General features: G+C 38.4%; 2 protein-coding genes across 2 annotated transcripts; both read left to right on the forward strand.

Moving 5' to 3' along the window:
* The first annotated feature begins 284 nt into the window (after positions 1-284).
* On the forward strand, positions 285-1,359 carry LOC127151174 (uncharacterized). The gene is made up of 2 exons (XM_051090595.1): positions 285-699; positions 1,118-1,359. The coding sequence occupies exons 1-2, from the start codon at positions 285-287 to the stop codon at positions 1,357-1,359; spliced, it is 657 nt and encodes a 218-aa protein (XP_050946552.1).
* A 1,795-nt stretch (positions 1,360-3,154) lies between these two features.
* On the forward strand, positions 3,155-21,205 carry LOC103491904 (APO protein 3, mitochondrial). Its single transcript, XM_008452024.3, has 3 exons — positions 3,155-3,320; positions 3,851-4,906; positions 19,950-21,205. The coding sequence occupies exons 2-3, from the start codon at positions 4,515-4,517 to the stop codon at positions 20,839-20,841; spliced, it is 1,284 nt and encodes a 427-aa protein (XP_008450246.2). The 5' UTR covers positions 3,155-3,320; positions 3,851-4,514; the 3' UTR covers positions 20,842-21,205.
* Positions 21,206-22,461: the final 1,256 nt, after the last annotated feature.

Here is a 22,461-nt window from a genome sequence, read left to right on the forward strand (position 1 = left end):
GAAGGGTTTTTTCAATTATTGTAAACTCAATGATTAGAAGTAACAGGAAGCACTTTATATGTACTAAACAACGAATAGTTTTTTTCATACATTACATAAACCTGTGTTGCCATGGTTTTCACAGTATTTGTTTTGGAATACTTTTTCGTACCTTCCATATACTAACTTTATGTGCATTGTATATGAGCATTGTAATAACGTACTTAGTAACATATTTATTAAGACAGTTTAGGTAATTTCACATGGATTAACAAACCTTTCTTGAAGTCTTAACTGCGTTCACAATGGCCCAACGTCAAATGCTCATCGTGTTCGAGACACTAATGAACGACAATAAGCGTCTCCTACAGACACCCTACGATACAAGGCATAGAATTAGGCAACTTGCGTACTTTCGGATGATATACGAATTTGATCTTGTGTGTCGTGAAAGCACCTGCATGGACATGCGAATATTCGCAATTCTATGCCACTTACTTAGGACTATAGCTGGTCTTTCGTCGACAGAGATTGTCGATGTTGAGGAAATGGTTGCGATGTTCTTGCACGTCCTTGCGCATGACGTGAAAAATCGCATAATTCAACGGGAATTTGTACGATCCAGAGAGACAGTCTCGCGACATTTTAACCTCGTCATGTTGGCTATGCTACAACTATACAATGAGTTGATAAAGAAACACGTGTCGGTAACAAATAACTGTACTGATCAACGTTATAACTATTTCGAGGTGGGCGTAGTATATGTTGTAAGTTTGTCATGTATCAGTATATCACAGTAATTACCTTGGGGCATTGGACGAGACATATATAAAGGTTAACGGGTGATACCCTAAACCCGCAGCAGATCACCCTACGTTCAGAATGCAGAAGGGATAAATTGCAACTAATGTACTTGGTGTTTGCGACACCAAAGGGGATTTCGTATATGTCATTGTCGGTTGGAAAGGATCCGCAACAAATTTGCAAATTCTCTAGGATGCCCTTACCCGACAAAACAGACTGCAAGTGCCAAAGGGTATTTACAATTTTCATTTTCATTGCCTTTTTTGAAGTTACATATGGAATGCCGATAGATGATTGCTTTTTGGTACAGGATATTATTATCTATGCGATGCAGGTTATCCAAATGCTGAGGGATTTCTCGCCCCATACAGAGGCCAGTGCTACCACTTGCAAAAGTGGCGTGGTGATGGAAATGCCCCAACGACTACAAAGGAATACTTCAACATGAAGCAATCTTCGGCACTAAATGTGATTGAGCGCGCTTTCGATGTTCTTAAGGGTCGTTGGGTAATACTTCGTGGAAAGTCATACTATTCCCTCCAAATGCAGTTTCTATGTCGTAAATGTCGAATGTAAGATTACTAACGGGTTCCATGAATTCTTTATCGTCTGTCATTCTCAGTATGGCAACCTCGTCACGTGCCCTGAAGCATGTATGGACTAAGGAGAAGGATGACACTATTGTAGAGTGTTTAGTGGATTTGTTGTCCATGGGGAGATGAAAATTCGACAATGGTACGTTCCGATCAGGTTACCTAGCCTAACTGGTACGCATGATGGTCGAAAAATTACCTGGATGTGGGGTCTAAGCAACCACTGTAATCGACTGTTGAATAAAGACACTTAAGCAGATATTCTAGGTCATCGCAAAAATGCGAGGGCCAGCGTGTAGTGGGTTCAGCTGGAACGATGACGCAAAATGCATAACTGCGGAGAAGGAACTCTACGATAACTGGGTTAGGATAAGAAACATAATCTAAACGTCCTGCTACTTGCGCAGTGTATATTTACTTCACAATTTTCGTATCAGTATTTTTAAGTGGTCTTGTTTTTTATGTAGAAGGATGCTCCTTAACAAACCATTTTTCTATTATGACGAACTTGCATATGTGTTCGGCTGCGATAGGACGACGGGTCGCTTTGCTAAGACATTCGCCGACGTGGGGTTTAAGAGCTTGTCGGGTATGAGGGGTTTGACATGTCCGATGGGAACGAGGAGTTCCCATCAGTGTACAACTAGGGGATTGACATGTCTTAGAAGGATGTATGTGCATCACGACCTTCTTGCGCGTTTGAGGGTAGGACTGGATCGAGCGGATCGAAGAGGAAGAGGGAAAGCCAGTAAGAGACCGAGATTGAAGTCATACATATGGCGCTGGAGTGTACGAACGAGCAACTTAGGATGATTGCGGTGCTCTCTTGCCAATGACAACCATGTGCGCCAAGAATTCTTCCGCATATTGCGTGAGATGTCGAAACTAACCAGTTTGGATAGGGTGTTGTTGCAAAGGCACCTCTTGTCTTGTATGGACGACATTCAGGGTTTTGTACAAATGCCTGATGATGAGAGGGAGAGCTTTTGCAGAGTCCTCCTACGCGACATCTTTAGATAGTTTATGTCCTTACGCTGCCTTGCTTGTTATTTTGTTACTTCACTTGCACTATGTTGTTGATTTATTTGTTTTCCTAGTGTAGAACACTTTTTTTTTGGTATGTACAATACCGCTTATGGATATGTTTTCTTTTTCTCCCTTTTACATCAATGACAATTTGGTTGAATATGTTTATTTCAAATTACGGCAAATAATAACAATTTGGGCAATATTTACTTCAAGTCCTATTTTATCAATAAATATAAATATGGAAGCATGCGTTAGAGCACGTAATTAAATTTGTTAAGAACAAATGTAGGACGCTATCGCTAATTACAAACATGCACTAATTATATTTGTATTTCTAAAAAATGACTTAGAATAAAATTAGTAAAATTTGTTAACAAATTATTTCGAAATTAGACAACTGTGTTTACTAATTTAATAACATTATACACGAAAAAAAATTGCAATAAGAGTGGTTCGATGCTTTCGTAAAAAAATATGTAATAATAATTTCTTTCTTATATCTACAATGTGAATTAAAAAAAATTACTATATAAAAAAATATATTCATAACCCAAGTCACGTAACTTTTCCCACAAACAATCTTATCATAAATTTCCAATAAACCTACTCACATAACCCTTCCTCTAAACACCTCTTATCATAAAACTTCGTTTCTAAACCTTTTTCTAAACAAGGATTATAATAAAACTAAATTATCATAACACTAGTTTTCTTTTTGTCAAATATTTCTACTTTTAGAAATACCTTTTCTAAAATAGTCTCTCTTCCTCCAACCTCTCCCCGAAAACCCTTTCCTCCAATTTTTACTCTCCATACGAAAAGCATCCACCGCCCGCCGTCGTCCGCCGCGCTGCCAGCCGCAGTCGTGCGCCGCCCGCCTCCAGCCGCCGCGCGCGTCCAATCTTGCTGGTCTTTGTAAGTGGTTTTAAAACTCCTTTGTCTTTTGGCGTTTTGGCGTAGAACATTGTTAGATGTTATATTAGGATTTGATAGTTTGACGTAGGACTTGTTTATAATAAATTGCTTCCGTTGATTTGTGTAAGTTTATAAGTTATAATTGCTATGTTTTTGCATTTTTGTAATAATAGCTGTATTGGGAAATACTGGCTATTACATTTTCCTTGCATATATCTCTCTCTCTATATATAGAGGTTTGAAGTCATTTGGAAAAAAATTGATTTTGCATTCTATATTTTAAATGTCATATTGATCTAGTATTTCCGTTTACTTCTAAATCACTGTACTCCTTCCGGCCTGGCTGACCTATGTAAAATTGCTGAGTTTATTTCTCTCCTCTGTTTTTGTTCTTTACCCTTTATTATTTTTCCTTCAACATCACTGTCCCAATTGAGTGGCTTTCTAACTAAAATTTTTGAAGCAATATAAAAAATTGTTCAAGTATTGATTTCAGAAATAGATTACAATAAAGTGATACTATGTTGCAGGTGGGCTGGGGAAAGTCGACTATGATTGGTGCTTACAGGTTACTATTTTGAAGAAGTGCTTGAAGATCCTGCATACTAGAAATTTGGCCTAATATCATCAACATGCTGACATGACAATTCAAGTGGCACAGAGCTGCAATGTTACACCACAGTTGCAATGAAAGATAGAATGTAAAAATGGTAAATTTTTTTTGTGGAATGTTACACTTTGACTCCCAATGCTGAAGTCTTTCTTGCGTCGTTGAAGGGTTTTCAAAAAGTGTTGGCAGTCGCTGTATACAAACAATCTAATAATCGAGCTCTTGATTGCAAATAGCCATTCCGTCGTCCTTCAAACTTGCCACCGATAACTGTTCACAAATAATCAGATCATCAAGCTCTTGTCAAATCACCGAAGTCGCAGCCCTCCTTTGTTGTTTTCCTTCAAACTCACCACTGTTACCACCCAACTTTTGCCATTGCAAAGGTTGTTAGCCATTGGGGGATTCTGTTTTGATTTCAAATGAAAATTTTGTGGGTGCGTGACATAGAAGAGAAAAAGACAAAAGGCTATAGTTCATTCACTCTTCAAAAGTCCCATTAGCCTTTTCTTTTTCGACCCAATTGTCTCTAGTTTCTTTATTTTTAGCTTTTCTTTGGCAATTTTCACGTCAAAAAGTCTCTAATGCGACAAACCTTCCAAATTCGTCATCTCAGCCTCAAGAGTCGACGTATTCCTCTAAATCTCTTTGGGCTTAGCCCGTTTCACACCCGGAATGCAGAGAAACTTGGATATGACGATGCACCTGATCCTTCTTATGTTGATTTACCAAAACCCCGTGTAAGTGAGTCCAGTAGAAAACCCTATCCCACTCCTATGAAGGTTTTGATTCAGAGAGCAAAAGAGGAGAGAGTAGCTAGAAAGGCTCAACCATGTACGATGGTTGAACATCCACCTGATAATGGATTGTTGGTGCCTGATCTTGTCCACGTAGCTCACAGTGTCTACCTAGCTTGGAAAACGCTCCTCTTCGGTATATCAAGGCTTTTGGACGCCGTTCCTATTCAAAGATGCAGGTGCTTGTTGTATGATTTGTACCTTTTTTATGTTTTTGGATTCATTTTCTCTAAGTCTTTTTGATGCTTCTTATCCTTGGCCTATCATGAAACTTAAATTATATTTGGATGCTTTATTGCTGAATTGTGATTAATTAGACATGGAAGGGTTCCTTGCACATGGTTTTAAAGGTGGGTTGTACTTTGTAGCATGCAGAAATTGGTATGTCTTGATCACCACAAAGCTTAAGTGAATCTGTGCTAAAGTGGAGTGTGGGAGTGGACCAAAGATGCTTGTACAGTGTAGGGATCCTAAATAATATAGCAATTAGTTATGCGCATATACTCAAACATTTGGGCTTGATGTAAGAGTGGTGGGAGTTGGACATCATTAATATATTTTATGTTGAGAAAGATGGGAAGTAGGCAAGGATCTGGTTTATTGAATGACTAGGAAGCAGGCGCGGCTTCAACATTGTATTGCTTTCCATATAAGAGTAAAGCCTTAGAGACACTCGTATGTAACTCATCCATCCATTTTCCTTTTTTTTTTTTTTTTTTTTTTTTTTTGTAAAAAAAAACTTTGGAGGGTGTACCATGTAGACTTGTTCATTGAGTTCTCCAATTGAGGCATTCACTTGTTAAGAATATGCCATACAAAGATACATAGCTGTCAATTTTATCAATGGCAAAGTTGTATGGAGGACTTGGGAATTTAAAGTCTAGAAATATGGCTTTGTTAGCTAGATGGAGCAGTGTTTTACGAATGAACCACATGCTTTTTGGAGGAAAGTCTTATCAACATTCGTGGTTCTTCAGTTTTTGATTTGACTTCTGCTTCAAGAACTAATTTGGGTCTTCAAAGCTCTTGAATGAATATCTCAAAGCTTTGGAAGCAATTTAATGCCCTTGCTCTTTTCAGATTGGGTAATGGGAGCAATTTTGGAATGGTATTGGTTGGGAACTTCTTTGAAAACTTATTTCCCTTGGCTGCTTGCTGTATGTTAATCTCCTAATTGACTTTTTCAATTCACTGGGATGCTCCAACTGGTGTCTGATTTCTTTGGTCGACACTTAATGAAGAAATACTTGAGTTTCAATCATTACCATCCTCAGTTTCAGCAGTTTCTATTGGACAAAATGATGATTCTAGAATTTGGTCTCTTGAACCTTCAAGTATTTTCTCTATCAAATCTTTAACCACACATTTGGTATCTTCTTTACCAAGGGATAAAGAGGAGTACGCAAGAGCCTTTGGAATTTTCAAGGCCAAAACGGATAAATATTTTGATATGGATTATGTTGAATGACAGCCTTATTACTTCATGGGTGTTGCTAAAGAAAAAATTAATGAAATGCTTAATGGCATCAGTTCGCCAGCTTTTGCCTTGTGGGGGAAGGGGCTCTTCTTCACATATTCTTTCATGGCTCCTTTGCTAATCAGATTTCGGTATGTTTGTTTTCTATTTTCAATATCCATCGAACATTCTTCAATAATTTTAGAAATAATGTTCCCTTGCTTACTGGAATTGTGGTACACTCTAAAGCCGGATTGTTTTGGGTAAATGCAGTTAGAACAATTCTTTCAAACTTTGGTTGGCAAGGAATGAGCCTATCTTTCATGATAAACTTTTACTGGAGTTTGAATTTTTTGAGTTCTTGAAGTCCTCTACTTGGTGTTCTCTTTCCAATTACTTGGGGGGATCTTCTCTTCAAGTCTAGTGTTTTTAAAATGACCAAGGCTCACTAAGGCATATTTGCCCTCTGAAGCCTAGGAGCAAGGTGCATAAAAAGGCGTGGGTTTTTTCTTTTCTTCCGGGAGATGCACTATATATAAAAGAAAAGTAAAAGATTACTATATACATGTTTATTTACACAATCAAAACCTAAATGGATAGAAATGAGACTTAAAAAGAATATACAAAATAATAAAAGATAGATAAGAATTAAATAGTGAAACAACACAAACAATCACAAATACAATTCTAGATCCTAAAGACCGAACTCTCTTGATTTTCATTCATTCCATCATTCGACTTATAACCATCTATATCTTCTTTGTTCGTCTTAAGAGTCATCCAAATTAACTGGTGTGAGGGTGGTGGTTTGTGGAAGATGAACATGAACATGAAGCGTTAGTCTTAGACTTAGTTCTTGAGGTACCAACTCAAGAATAAATGCAGGTTATTTTGCTCTAGCAGCTCTTAAAATGTCTCCCCATGTTAAAGAATCGTCGTCCAAAACAAGATCATCCTCCTCTGAATGGTCAACAATTCTTTCAATCAGTCACTATTACTATCATCTATCTCTTTTAAAGAGATGTGGTTGAGGATGTTTTGAATATTATGTCTACGTTTCAGTGCTCTGTTATATTTTATGAGTACCAAAATCATTTAGACAATTTTGATCAAATCTATTACCTTTCATGCTATGAAGCTACAAGTATACATAACAAAATTTTCATTGTTAATATCTAGAGGCACTACAAGTAACAGAAGATACCTAACCTGTCAAAAATGCTCCAATTACGTTCACATCTTGAGACACCACAAGCAAGACTTCAAATTCTCAGTGAACTTTTGCAAGTTTTGAGTTGATTGTCTGAAATCATCCTGCCATTCCACTGTAGATGAAAACTATATCAGGAGCTTTCAATTCGAAATGATATTCAATGTTTAATCAAGGGCTTAAAGTTAAGGTTTACCTAGAGATATTTTACCTCTCTGTCTAATTCCTAAAGGCTGTCCTAATAGTCTTTCAGCTTTCTTGTATTTGCCTACCTCTCTAAGTAGTTTGTCTTGAATGTCCAAGGAAGCACCCATTTTTGTTATACATGTATACAACCGATTAACAATTTAAAATCAACTTGAGTACTTGGATTTGAATAATAGAATTTTGGGTTTAGATAATATCCCGCTACATGCAAACGCCAACTGAAGCTCTCATTGTTGATCAATTATTGTAAAAACATCTTTGTACTTTTTTCCTTACCATTTGAGGATTTGGCCATGACCTCCTTATCTCTATCCGGAGGCTTTTTCTCGCTATACACCAACCTAAGTACTTGCACTAAAGGGCCGGATACTTTAAGAGCAAAAACAATAGTATTCCCCAAACTTTAAGAGCAACGAAGTGTTTAGGGGCGTGGGGAGGGACCCTAATGAGGTTTGGTTTTTGGTGAGGTTTCATGCTTCTCTTTGGACTTCGGTTTCAAAGGTTCTTTTTTTTTTGTAATTATTCTATAGGCAGTAATTTACCTAGTTGGAAATCCTTTCTTTTAGTGGGTTCTCTTTTGCGGCTTGTTTTTTTGGATGCCCATGTATTCTTCCATTGTTTCTCAATGAAAGCCGTTATTTCTATAAAAAAAAAACTGTCAACAAAATTGTTTGAACAACCTTGTATGAGGTTGTTCATTGTATGGAAGACAAATTTGTTTTTTGTTTAAAAATAAACTTTTGTTAAGTAGCAGCTCATGAACTATGAAGTGTGGCCTACGTGATTCTCTGACCCTTACTTTGTAATTTGATCTTGTATTATATATCTTCATTTATTGATGTTAATAAAGTTTGGGATTTGATATGTATCTCTCTCCTCTCTCTTTGCTAAGATTTATTATAGTATTGTGATTTGTTTGTGGAACTACACCACGCGTTTTGTTACAAGGAATTAATCTATTAGAGGGCCCCGCTCATAAAAATGGTAAAATAGTGTTTGACATGACAACTTAAAAAAATGTCTATAGGATGTATGAATATTAGTGCTGACTTTGTGATAGAACTCCTTTCTTGATTTAGAAATTCTTCTTTATTTCAAAAATGAATTACAATCAGACTTGATGAACTGTCAATTCTGAATTACACTGGATTGATCTTGCTCTTCAAGAAACAATCTACAAACTTACATCAAAAGTTTCATGACCACTTTCCCGCCCAAACTTCCTATTTATATACTGCAACTAATCGACTCTCTCCTCCCACATTTAACACATTCTAACTATTTATTTATTTTTTTTATTTCTTCTACTATAAATGAAGTTGATTGGGGGTCTAACATTACTCCCCCCTTCAAATTCACCTTGTCCTCAAGGTGAAGGATAAAGCTTCTTCATTTCATCATAATCTTCCCAAGAAGCTTCATAATCCGGTAGGCCTTGCCAAGTAACCAACACTTCCCAATTTCCAGATTTGTCTAACCTGTACTTCCGAATTTCCTCAGGCTAAGAATGCCATTTCTTATTTTTCAGTCACATACTGTAATGTAGGTAATACCCCACGTTTGATCACCCACAAACTTTTTCAATTGGGAGACATGGAAGACAGGATGAATAACAGCACCAGCTGGTAATTCCAGCCTGTAAGCTACCTCATCAATTTTCTCCAGAATCTTGTGAGGCCCAAAATACCGCGATGATAGCTTTTCATTCCTTTTACTTCGCAAAGTAACCTGTCGATAAGGGCGAATTTTCAACAACACCAATTCACCAATTTGAAATTCAACATGTTGTCTTTTACGGTCGGCATATAGTTTTATTTGTTGCTGTGCCAACAACAGATGTTCACGTAAAGCATCTAATGCTATATCCCGCTCACGAAGCTGCTCATCGATAGACGAATTCGATGTGCGACCCTCTTTGTATGATAACAAAGTCGGCGGCTTACGACCATACACCACTTGGAATGGTGACATATCAAGTGCTCTCTGATAGGTGGTATTATACCAAAACTCGGTCCACGACAGCCACAAAATCCATTCCCTTGGGCGTTCATTACAGAAGCACCTAAGATAAGTTTCCAATCCTCTATTTACTACTTTCGTTTGTCCATCGGACTGTAGATGATACACCGCGCTTTTTCGGAGCTTAGTCCCTGCCAACCTAAACAACTCATTCCAAAAATGGCTGAGAAACACCTTGTCTCTGTCAGAAACAATGGAGGAAGGAAAACCATGTAGTCGAACTATTTCTTTCACAAAGATATCCGCTATTGACTTGTATGTATAAGGATGTTTTAAGGCTAGGAAATGACTATACTTACTGATCTACTACAAGTAGTATCACATCACAACCCTTCGCCTTAGGTAACTCATCAATGAAATCTATAGAAATATCACTCCAAACTTGATGGGGAATTTCCAGTGGTACTAACAACCCAGCCGGTGATAGAGCCAAACTCTTATTACGCTGACAAATCAAACTTGCTTCACAATGTTTTTTTACGTCAGACTTCATTCCTTCCCAATACAACTCACTTGCTACTCGTTTATATGTTCTTTAGAAAACCAGAATGTCCTTCCACCACCGAATCATGAAAAGTATTCAACATTACTGGGATTAAAGATGAAGTTTTAAAGATAACCAACCGATTTTGGTAATGCAGAAAGCCATTCTTCAACGAAAACTTACTGTCCTGTGCTCTCCCATCTTCACACAAAGCAGTTATGATTTTCTATAATTTCTCATCCTTCTCTACCTCATCTTTTATAATTTTCAAATCAACCAAATATGGAGCTAAAATAACACTCAACTAAATATCCGGAGGTTTTCTCGACAAGGCATCAACTGCCTTATTTTCCAGACCCGGTTTATATACCACTTCAAATGAATATCCTAGCCACTTAGATACCCATTTTTGATACTGTGGTTGAACAACTCTCTGCTCCAACAGAAATTTAAGGGATTTCTGATCTGTTTTTACAACAAACTTCGCTCCCAGCAAATAAGGCCTCCATCGTTGTACAGACAGCACAACAGCCATCAACTCACGTTCATACGCTGGCCGAGCTCTATCCCTCATTGACAGAGTATGACTGTAGAAAGCAATGGGCCTTTTTGATTGAACTAACACAGCATCCACTCCGTAACCAGAAGTATCTGTTTCAATTTCAAAAGGATGGTCAAAGCTAGGTAATGCTAACATCGGTAAAGTCAACATTGCAGTTTTCAACTTTAAAAATGCTTCCTCAGCCTCTTCATTCCATTTAAATCCACCTTTTTTAAGTAATTGGGTTAAAGGAGCAACTATGGAGCCAATGTTGAACAAACCTCCTATAGTAACCAGTTAACCCAAGGAATCCCCGAACTTCTCTTATGTTTGTTGGACATGGCCAGTCAGCAATTGCTTTGATTTTATCAGGATCAACTTCTACTCCTTCCCCTGATATGACATGTCCCAAATATTCAATGTTTTGCTGGGCAAAACTACACTTTTTCTTATTAGCATATAAAGCATGTCTTCTCAATGTAAGAAAGACCTTTTCAATATGCTCGGCATGGTCTCTCTCATCTTTACTGTAAATCAAAATATCATCGAAGAATACCAAAACAAACTTTCTCAAATACAGTTTGAAGATAGTATTCATCAAGGCTTGAAAAGTGGTTGGAGCATTAGTTAATCCAAACGGCATAACAAGAAATTCATAATGACCCTCATGAGTGTGAAAGGCTGTTTTATGAATGTCCTCATCAACCATTCTTATCTGATGATACCTCGATTTGAGATCTATTTTTGAGAATATGGTTCCTCCGTGCAATTCATCAAATAACTCTTTCGCCACGGGTATTGGAAACTTATCAGGGATCGTAACATTGTTTACTGCACGATAATCGACACAAAAACGCCAGCTGCCATCTTTCTTTTTGACCAACAGTACCGGACTCGAGAAAGGGCTATTACTTGGCCGAATAACCCCTGACGATAACATCTCTTCCACCAATCTCTCCATTTCAGCCTTTTGTTGATAACCATATCTATATGGTCTTACATTGATGGGATTAGTACCCTCTTTCAAATGAATATGATGCTCAATCTTTCTCCTTGGTGGAAGCTGCTCAGGCCACTCAAAAACATCTTCAAATTGCTTTAACATCATTTGCACCGGCCCAGTTTCAGGACGAACAATCCCCGTTTTACACTGCTCAATTTCCTCGCAAACTTCCATCACCCTACATTCAATTAAAAACCCTTCATCTTGATCCCCCAAGTTTTAAACATACTCTTGAGACTGATTTGAGCTTTTGTAAGACTAGGATCCCCCTTTACATAGATTTGTTTTCCTTCGGCAGAAAATGTGAGCGTTAAATTTTTCCAATAAACCGCTGTTACTCCCAAAGAATGGAGCCATTGCATACCCAAAATAACATCCACCCCACCAAGCTCAAGTGGAAAGAACTCTTCTTTCACACTCCAATTCACTAATTGAATTTCTACATCTTCACATACTCCCTTGCCTTGTATTGCTGTCCCCGATCCCAAGATGACTCCATATTGAGCAGTTTCTTTGATTGGCAATTGTAAAGATTTTACCAACTTCTCGGATATGAAATTGTGAGTAGCCCCACAATCTATCAAAATAATTACTTCTTGTTAGAATTAGTAGGGCTTTGCCCTAGAGTACTTTTGGAAAGAATAAAATATAAGATTTTATTTCCTAAATATTTCCTAGATCTTTTCCTTTCTTATTCCTATTGTACTCTATTTATTCTCCCTTTGTACCTATTGTATTTTGTTCATAAGAAAAATAATAAAAACTAAAGTATCGTGGTTTTTCTCCCGATTCTCGGGTTTCCACGTAAGTCTCGGGTTGTTGTTAATTGCTTTTAATATGGTATTAGAGCAAAGCAATAACGAAACCTAGAAAATAACCTAGGAGAAACCCAGATCGAAATTGAACCCGTCACTGCCGCCGCCGCCGCCGTGGACGCCGCTGCTGTGGACGCCGCCGCCGTGGACGCTGCTGCTGTGGACGCCGCCATCGCTGCCGCCATGGAGAAACTACTCCAGAACCTACAGAAACCGCCGATCTACCCAACGGGAGTGGTTCCGCAGCCATACGTGCCGCCGTCTGACTAGAAGATGATTCACGCGCCGCTCGTGTCCGGCGCGTGGGCCCACGTGCTGCCGCCGTTTCACGTCACCACCTATGAGCTCCGGACAGCAACCCTCAATCGTAAATCTGTCAAATCAGTACAGTAAGCAGCAGCTGTACGTTGACTCTTTACAACAACCGCTGTTTTCGGGTAACGGAATTGATCAACCGCAGAACAGATCGGACATTGAAGCGGGCGAATCTTCGACGCATTCTAAACCAACCGAGTTGCCGATGTATTCCAAGAACCCGGAAACTTCGTTCCCTAATTTACAGTCAAATTATATAACTGGCTCTTTGGGGAATTTTTCAGGTGAAAAATTAAATGGTCAAAATTATTTTTTTTTGGTCCCAATCAATAAAGATGTTTCTCGAAGGTCGACACCAGTTCGGCTTCTTAACTGGAGAGACTGTACGTCATTCACCAGGAGACGCCTTGGAACGACTCTGGAAAGGAAAGGACTCACTTATTCGGTCCATGCTGATTAATAGTATGGAACCACAGATCGGCAAGCCTCTACTATATGCAGCCACAACAAAAGATTTGTGGGATACAACTCAGACCCTTTACTCGAAACGACAGAATGCCTCTCGGTTATATACACTGCGAAAACAGGTCCATAACTGCAAACAAGGTACCCTGGACGTAACTACCTATTTTAACAAGCTCTCTCTCCTCTGGCAAGAGATTGATTTGTGCAGAGAGACAGTTTGAGACACACAAAATGACAGTACACAATATGCTAAACTTGAAGAGGCTGATTGTTTTGACTTCCTTGCAGGACTTAATCCCAAATTTGATAATGTTTGTGGTCGTATACTCGGACAAAGACCTCTTCCCTCCCTAATGGAAGTTTGTTTTGAAGTCCGCTTGGAAGAGGATCGCACTAATGCCATGAGTGTATTGACTACCCTACCATTGACTCCGCTGCCTTTAGAGCTCGGTCCTCAAATCATGATAGTGACAAGAATAATGGGAAGTCAATTCCTGTGTGTGAGCATTGCAAGAAACAATGGCACACCAAGGATCAGTGTTGGAAACTCCACGGTCGTCCCCCAGGAGGTAAGAAACGGTCCTCCAATGAGAAACAGAACTCAGGACGTGCCTACATTAGTGAGACTACACCTGCTAGCACTTCTCAATCAACTGATCCTATTGCGAGCCAGACCAAGACTCCAACACTGGGTGCCATTGCTCAGTCAGGTATGCCTCAGTCCCTTGGGCTTATTAGCGTTGATAGGAAGAATCCCTGGATCTTAGACTCGGGGGCTACAGATCACTTGACAGGTTCTTCAGAACACTTTATCTCATATGCCCCATGTGCCGGTAATGAAAAAATCCGAATAGCCGATGACTCTCTAGCTCCGATCGCTGGCAAAGGACAAATAGTTCCCTTTGACGGTTTTGCTCTCCAGAATGTTTTACATGTCCCTAAACTGTCTTACAATTTGTTATCTATAAGCAAGATCACTCGTGAGTTGCATTGTAAAGCTATCTTCTTACCTGAATCGGTTTATTTTCAGGACATGAGCTCGGGGAGGACGATTGGCACTGCCCGACATAGCAGGGGACTTTACATCCTTGATGATGATACCTCATGTAGTAGTTTGTCTAGGGTTAGTTTACTGTCATCCTACTTTAGCACTTCTGAACAAGACTGTATGTTGTGGCATTTTCGACTGGGCCACCCAAACTTTACATATATGCAATATTTATTTCCTCACCTTTTTTCTAAACTTGATGTCTCTTCTCTATCTTGTGATGTGTGTATCCGGGCTAAACAACATCGAGTCTCTTTTCCCTCACAACCATATAAACCTACACAACCGTTTAACCTCATCCATAGTGACGTTTGGGGTCCTTCCAAGGTCATCACCTCCTTGGGAAAGCGGTAGTTTGTAACTTTCATTGATGACCATACCCGTCTTACCTGGGTCTACCTTATCACAGATAAATCCGAGGTTCCATCCATTTTCCAAAACTTCTATCATACTATCAAAACACAATTTCATACAAAAATTGTAATTCTTCGAAGTGATAATGGTCGGGGATTCCAAAACCATAACCTTAGTGAATTTCTAGCCTCCAAGGGGATTGTTCACCAAACCTCATGTGCCTACACTCCTCAACAAAATGGAGTGGCCGAACGAAAAAACCGACACCTTGTGGAAGTAGCCCGTTCACTTATGCTTTCCACTTCTCTTCCATCATATCTGTTGGGAGATGCTATTCTTACAGCCGCTCACTTAATCAATAGAATGCTTTCTCGTATCCTCCACCTTCAGACTCCCTTAGATTGTCTTAAGGAGTCTTACCCCTCTACTCGTCTTGTTTATGAGATTCCTCTTCGTGTGTTTGGGTGCACCGTCTATGTCCATAATTTCGGCCCTAATCAGACCAAATTTACCCCTCGGGCTCAGGCCTGTGTGTTTGTTGGGTATCCCCTTCACCAACGCGGTTATAAATGTTTTCACCCGCCGTCTAGGAAATACTTTGTCACTATGGACGTTACTTTCTGTGAAAACTGACCCTACTTTCCCATTAGCCATCTTCAGGGGGAGAATGTGAGTGAAGAGTCTAACAGCACCTTTGAATTTGTTGAACCTACTCCTATTGCCATGTCTGACATTGATCCTCATCCCATAATCTTACCTACAAACCAAGTTCCCTGGAAAACATATTATAGGAGGAACCTCAGAAAGGAAGTTGGGTCCCCTACTAGTCAACCGCCGGCTCCAGTCTAAAGATTTCGAACCTCCTCGAGACCAAGGTATGGAAAACCCTACAAAACCTTGTACTAATAATACAATGAGTGAGAATGACAAGTCTGATGTTGCTGTTCTTGAAAATATGGAAGAAAAGAACCGTGATGATGAGACTGAGGTTAGAATAGAAACCAGTAACGATGAAGCTGAACAGGGCCATACAAGGAAACTTGATGAGTATGATCCCTCTCTTGACATTCCAATTGCATTGAGAAAAGGTACCAGATCATGCACTAAACATCCCATTTGCAACTATGTTTCCTATGATAATCTCTCTCCACAGTTTAGAGCGTTTACAGCAAGCCTTGACTCTACCATAATACCGAAAAATATCTACACTGCTCTAGAGTGTCCTGAATGGAAGAATGCCGTTATGGAAGAGATGAAGGCTCTCGAAAAGAATAGAACTTGGGAGATCTGTGCTCTACCCAAGGGACATAAAACTGTAGGATGCAAATGGGTATTCTCTCTCAAATACAAAGAAGATGGTACGCTTGATAGACACAAGGCAAGGTTAGTGGCAAAGGGATTCACTCAAACTTATGGTATTGACTATTCAGAAACTTTTTCTCCAGTTGCTAAATTGAATACTGTTAGAGTCCTGCTATCTGTTGCTGTGAACAAAGATTGGCCGCTATACCAGCTGGATGTTAAGAATGCTTTTTTAATGGAGACCTTGTGGAGGAAGTTTACATGAGCCCTCCACTAGGATTTGAAGCCCAATTTGGTCAGCAGGTGTGTAAACTCCAAAAATCTCTATATGGTCTGAAACAGTCTCCGAGAGCATGGTTTGACAGATTCACTACCTTTGTCAAGTCCCAAGGGTACAGTCAAGGGCACTCTGACCATACTTTATTTACAAAGGCTTTCAAGACAGGAAAGATTGTTATTCTTATAGTGTATGTGGATGACATTGTTTTGACTGGAGATGATCAAACAGAAATCAGTCAACTAAAGCAGAAAATGGGTGATGAATTTGAAATCAAAGATTTGGGAAATCTGAAATATTTCCTTGGAATGGAGGTGGCTAGATCAAAAGAAGGTATTTCCGTGTCTCAGAGAAAATACACCCTTGATTTGCTAACCGAGACAGGTATGTTGGGATGTCGTCTTGCTGATACTCCTATTGAATTCAACTGTAAACTAGGAAACTCTGATGATCAAGTTCCAGTTGATAAAGAACAATATCAGCGCCTTGTAGGTAAATTAATTTACTTATCCCATACTCGTCCTGATATTTCCTTTGCTGTGAGTGTTGTCAGCCAGTTTATGCAGGCTCCCTATGAGAAGCATATGGAAGCTGTTAACAGAATCCTGAGATACTTGAAAAATACACCTGGTAAAGGGTTGATGTTTAGAAAAACAAATAGAAAGACCATTGAGACATATACTGACTCAGATTGGGCAGGATCTGTTATTGATAGAAAGTCTACCTCCGGTTATTGTACCTTTGTTTGGGGCAATCTTGTAACTTGGAGGAGTAAGAAGCAAAGTGTTGTGGCCAGGAGCAGTGCTGAGGCTGAATACAGAGCTATGAGTTTGGGAATATGTGAGGAAATTTGGCTCTAGAAAGTCTTATCAGATCTTCATCAGGAATGTGAGACACCATTGAAGCTTTTTTGTGATAATAAAGCTGCTATTAGTATTGCTAACAACCCAGTTCAACATGATAGAACTAAACATGTTGAGATTGATCGGCATTTTATCAAAGAAAGACTTGACAGTGGAAGCATATGCATCCCGTACATTCCTTCAAGCCAACATATTGCTGATGTTCTTACCAAGGGGCTTCTCAGACCACACTTCGACCTTTGCGTTAGCAAGTTGGGACTCATTGATATTTACCTCCCAACTTGAGGGGGAGTGTTAGAATTAGTAGGACTTTGCCCTAGAGTACTTTTGAAAAGAATAAAATATAAGATTTTATTTCCTAAATATTTCCTAGATCTTTTCCTTTCTTATTCCTATTGTACTCTATTTATTCTCCCTTTGTACCTATTGTATTTTGTTCATAAGAAAAATAATAAAAACTAAAGTATCGTGGTTTTTCTCCCGGTTCTCGGGTTTCCACGTAAGTCTCGGGTTGTTGTTAATTGCTTTCAATACTTCTCTTCCTTGTAACTTGCCTCTGACCTTAATTGTTCCAGGATCATTTAATCCGACAACAGAGTTAATAGACAACTCTGCATAAGCCTTTTGTTCCTCCTCTACTTGCAGCACTGTTAATGTCTTCTCTTCGATTGCATTTTCTTCAATTATCTCATATTCTTCGCCCTCTTTTATCACCACAAACATCTTTAGCTTGCATAATTCCTTCATTTTACATTTATGATCAGTCGAATATTTTTCGTTACATCTAAAACAAAGCCCTTTCTCTTTTCGAGCTTGAAATTCAGCATCCGGCAATCTTCTTGAATTAGTATCTTTTCGAACTTCGGTTGTATTTGAACTCCTCAGAGTAATGGTACGCATAGGAAACGGAATGTTTCCTTTATTGTCAATCGCATTGTTGTCGGTCACTCCACTGTTATTTGCTGTGGCCTGAGGGGGACATTTCCCGCCCGCAAAGCCATTTAAATTTGCTTCGTTTCGGATTAATTCTCTGTTCTCAACAAGCTGTGCAACTTCCATCATTTCAGCCAAACCTTTCAGTCGACAGAAGGCTACTTCAGCTCTTATCCATGGAAATAATCCATTCATGAACGTATCCTCAATTATAGATTCTTGAACATCACATAATGGCGCGACTAACTTATCAAACAAATTTCGATACTCATCAACTGTGGTTTCTGAGTTAATTCGAATTATAATCTCTGTTGTTCTGCTCTCTAGAATCAACAGGTAGTTTCTTACACAATTCAATGCCTCCTCTTAGGCCCTTCTAACAATATTTATACTAACCATCTAACTGATTTAGCTCTAACCAATTCTTAACAGCCTAACTAACTACTCATCCCCCCTGCACGTGTGACTTCTTTTTTATTCTTTCTTTTATATACAAATTTAATGGGAGGAGGTCTAACAGTTTCTTGTTTAATTCGAAGGAACTTCCCTAATATTGTCCCATCTTTGCTAGATCTAAACCTTACTAACAATCTTTCTTTCAGGTTCGACCAGCTAAGGAATATTTCTCTTTCTTCTTGAGACCGATACTAATGTAAAGCAGGTCCATCGAAACTTATTGTAGAAACCAACATTTTTTTCCGAATCAGAAAGCTTATGGATTTGGAAATACCTTTCGGCGCGGAAAAGCCATGAATTTGGATCCTCTCCGGCGAACACGGGCATTTCAACCTTTTTGAATTTGTTTCGATCTGGTGCGACTTCTTCGATCTCTGTTTTTCTTTCATTTCGGCCGTCCCCATCATTTCGGTTCGATACAGCCGATTTACTCGATGTCGCTTCATTCTCTTTTCCTTTAATCATTACAGAATCACGCGCAAATGATTTAGTAGTTCGATCGCTAACTGCAGACCGATCTTTCGCCATGGTTTCCATTATCATCAGTAACATTTGTTGCTGTTTATCGGATTGCGATCACATCGTCTCCATGTTCTTCGCGATATCGTTTAAACTCAGTTCGATGATCGGCATCTTTCCTAACTCTTTCTTCATCAATGCGATTTCCTGGTCGATCATCTCCAGCCGTTCTTCGATTCTGGTCTGAACCATTCTTCCCTCGATCGTGGCTCTGATACCAATTTGATAGAACTCCTTTCTTGATTTATAAATTCTTCTTTATTTCAGAAATGAATTACAATCAGAATTGATGAACTATCAATTCTGAATTACACTGGATTGATCTTGCTCTTCAAGAAACAATCTACAAACTTACATCAAAAGTTTCATGACCACTTTCCCGCCCAAACTTCCTATTTATATACAGCAACTAACCGAGTCTCTCCTCCCACATTTAACACGTGCTAACTATTTATTTATTTATTTTTATTTCTTCTACTATAAACGAAGTTGATTGGGGGTCTAAGACTTTGTTCTAAGTTTGTACACCTTTAGAAAATGTTTGGGATCTACAAATTAGTTTGCAAACAACAAACGCAGAGTGAACAATAGTATCCCTACATACTAGAGACATTTTTTAAAGTTGTCCACCACTATTTTGCCAGGAGCGCGCCAATTCATGGTAACAAAACATGGTGTACTTTTGATGTCTCTCTCGTTTTGGTAATAAGATTTCTTATAGAGTACAAAGAAAAAGAAAAAAAAGAATAACTGAGTTAAAAGCATATCCTAATATCTATTTATCAAAAGCAAATCACATGAATGGGCTTAGAGTCATTCAAAAGTTTTAGTTGCCCATATGGATTATACTGTGATTGGTTGAATGTTCTACCTAATAACATATGCACTTTGGCTGGGCTAAGGATCTAACAATCATTTGTTTGCTGATTTACTTGGCAAAGCTCGGTCTCCTCAGGTTCTGCTTTGAGGTTCATATTGGACATGTAGGTCATGAAATTCGAACTTGCACTGGTGAAAAAAGCGGGTTTCGAAGTGCTACTCACATATGGAGGAAGGGGAGTGTTCAAGATGTGGTGTTTTTCCCCAAATGTTACCATCTTTATGATCGTGCAGTGAAACCAAGAGTTGGACATGATGAGAAGCATGACATACCACGAATACCTGCTATATTGGAGCTATGCATCCAAGCTGGTGTTGATCTTGAAAAGTACCCTACTAAAAGACGAACAAAACCTGTATACAACATTGAAGGGAGAATTGTAGATTTCGAGTCGGTGAAGGAAATGAATGAGGTGAAGACAGGCCTTTCTACCAGGACTAGTGATAATTTTGTAAAATCTGATTTTGGGATAGAACTTGAAGGAACCAGTAAGTCTTCCTTCTTAAGGAAACTTAGTAATACTTTGGATCAGCAGTATGAAGTAGACACTGAGGTAAGACAATTAAGCATTCAAACACTGGACTCATGGCTTGAAATGGTATCAGGAGCAAAGAAAATAATGGAAAAGTACATGGTGCAAACATGTGGATACTGTCCTGAGGTACAGGTTGGTCCTAAGGGGCATAAAGTGAGAATGTGTCGAGCTTCAAAGCATCAGTCTCGCAACGGATTGCACGCATGGCAAGAAGCAATGATAGATGATCTTGTAGGTCCAAATTATGTATGGCATGTGAGAGATTTGGAAGCGCCTCCATTGGATAACAAGTTGAAGAGATATTATGGCAAAGTTCCAGCTGTGGTTGAACTTTGTGTTCAAGCAGGAGCACCTATTCCTGATCAGTATAGGAGCATGATGAGGTTAGATGTCGTTTGTCCTGATAGTGATGAAGTGGATCTTGTTGCTTGACTTGGCTCTTAAAAATCGTAATCATAATTGTCAAAATGAGGATTTTGTAAAGTGTCTGCTCACATTGAGAGAGGTGTTGCATTCAACCGTATGCGGAGTTGGAGATCAGATTTGGCTGTGCAAGCTCCACGGCTTGTTATGAATATGGCCTGTGATCTGAATGGAGGAACCATTGGTTGGTCAGATCACTTTGGTTCTACACATCTACTTGCATCTTCACGATGTTCAATCCAAGTTCTTTGATATTCCATCTAAGACAGTGGCCAAAATGCTTTTTATCTCTTCCTTTTAATTGTGTATTTTGTACATTAGGTTTTATGATGTATACTTTTGGAACAATAAAATATATCTTTGATTTGGGATATGATGAGGGCGTTAAGTTTGTGTTAATCTAGTTGAGATGGCAAGGTGCTTTAGATCTTTTGTCATGTTCATTATAAATTCTATGATCTTTATTTCATTGTATTTGAGTTTTAGTTTTTTTTTATCGATGAAAAGCTTGTTTTTTCTAATGAAAACAAGCTTTTCATCGATAAAAAAAAAAAGTAATGAATAGAGGAACGTTGATCATGTTATATGAATCTTACCTGTTGCCTAGGTTTACACAAATCTTTATCAAAGAAGATGAATTATGTGAAATCAAACTTTCATTTAACAAATATTTCTAAGTTATTTCAAATGGGGTCTCCATTTCATTTACTCTTGGATTATTACAAATGGATGGATAGCCGACGATCTTAAATTTCTAGTATCAAAAGCTGACAATAGTTCTAAATTATGAGAGCTATAACTCTTTAAATGCTTCGTTGTGTAATGTCTAGAGTTATATTTAGGCCTATATAATAATTTCATGCATTTTGTTGAAAAGAAGAAAAAAAGTTAAAAAAATGTTGTAAAAAGAGTTTCAGCTTTGTATAAGCCTAGAGTTACACTTTGCATTGCATTGGGATTGTATGTCCAAAACCATTCAAGCTTAACTTGATTGATGAAAAGCTTATGTAGTGATATCAAGTTTCATGGAAGCTGCAAGTTCTGTCTGATTTGTGGTTTTGTTGATCGTCTAAGTAATCCGTCATCTAGTCATTTATTGGGGTTGAGATCATCTTTATTCGAGGTTGTTGAATATGAGCTCTAAAAGTCTTATTCGTCAACAAGATTGTTAGATCAAAATCCTTTGAGAGTTACTTATCACCTTAATTTTGAAAGTCTGCTTATATGTGCTACTTAGTTTTTGCTATGTCAATACCGCAAACGCTAATGTTGGTACAAACTAACATGTAATTTACATTTTAAATTATTATGAACAATATAGGTTTTTTTGGTTACTACAATACTTTTTCTAAACTATTGGAATAAATGACTCAAAGGGATAGCCTCAATTATGCTTTCATTTTGGTCGCATTTTAAAATTTGTTTCCTTTTTTATCATGTATTTTATATTTTCAACTTTAGTCATCCTACTTTCATTATATATTAATATATAGTACTGGTTGCTACAATGAGTTCATTGTTATTTTTCTAACAAAATAAAAAGGAATTCTGTTGCTCTTCGTTTTATAATTCTTAAAATATACATTCACATTTTTATCTTTTCAAATAATTTTGTCATACAAAAATTAA

Source organism: Cucumis melo, chromosome 10, assembly GCF_025177605.1.
Source record: "Cucumis melo cultivar AY chromosome 10, USDA_Cmelo_AY_1.0, whole genome shotgun sequence".
Lineage (NCBI taxonomy): Eukaryota > Viridiplantae > Streptophyta > Magnoliopsida > Cucurbitales > Cucurbitaceae > Cucumis > Cucumis melo.

What these genes read in the sequence shown, in the direction of transcription:
- LOC127151174 (XM_051090595.1), top strand. Translation starts at nt 285, where the DNA reads ATGGCCCAACGTCAAATGCTCATCGTGTTCGAGACACTAATGAACGAC. An exon ending in CGTGTCGGTAACAAATAACT is followed by an intron (nt 700 to 1,117) that starts GTACTGATCAAC and finishes TATGCGATGCAG; the next exon opens with GTTATCCAAATGCTGAGGGA.
- LOC103491904 (XM_008452024.3), top strand. Translation starts at nt 4,515, where the DNA reads ATGCGACAAACCTTCCAAATTCGTCATCTCAGCCTCAAGAGTCGACGT. An exon ending in GTTCCTATTCAAAGATGCAG is followed by an intron (nt 4,907 to 19,949) that starts GTGCTTGTTGTA and finishes CGGTCTCCTCAG; the next exon opens with GTTCTGCTTTGAGGTTCATA.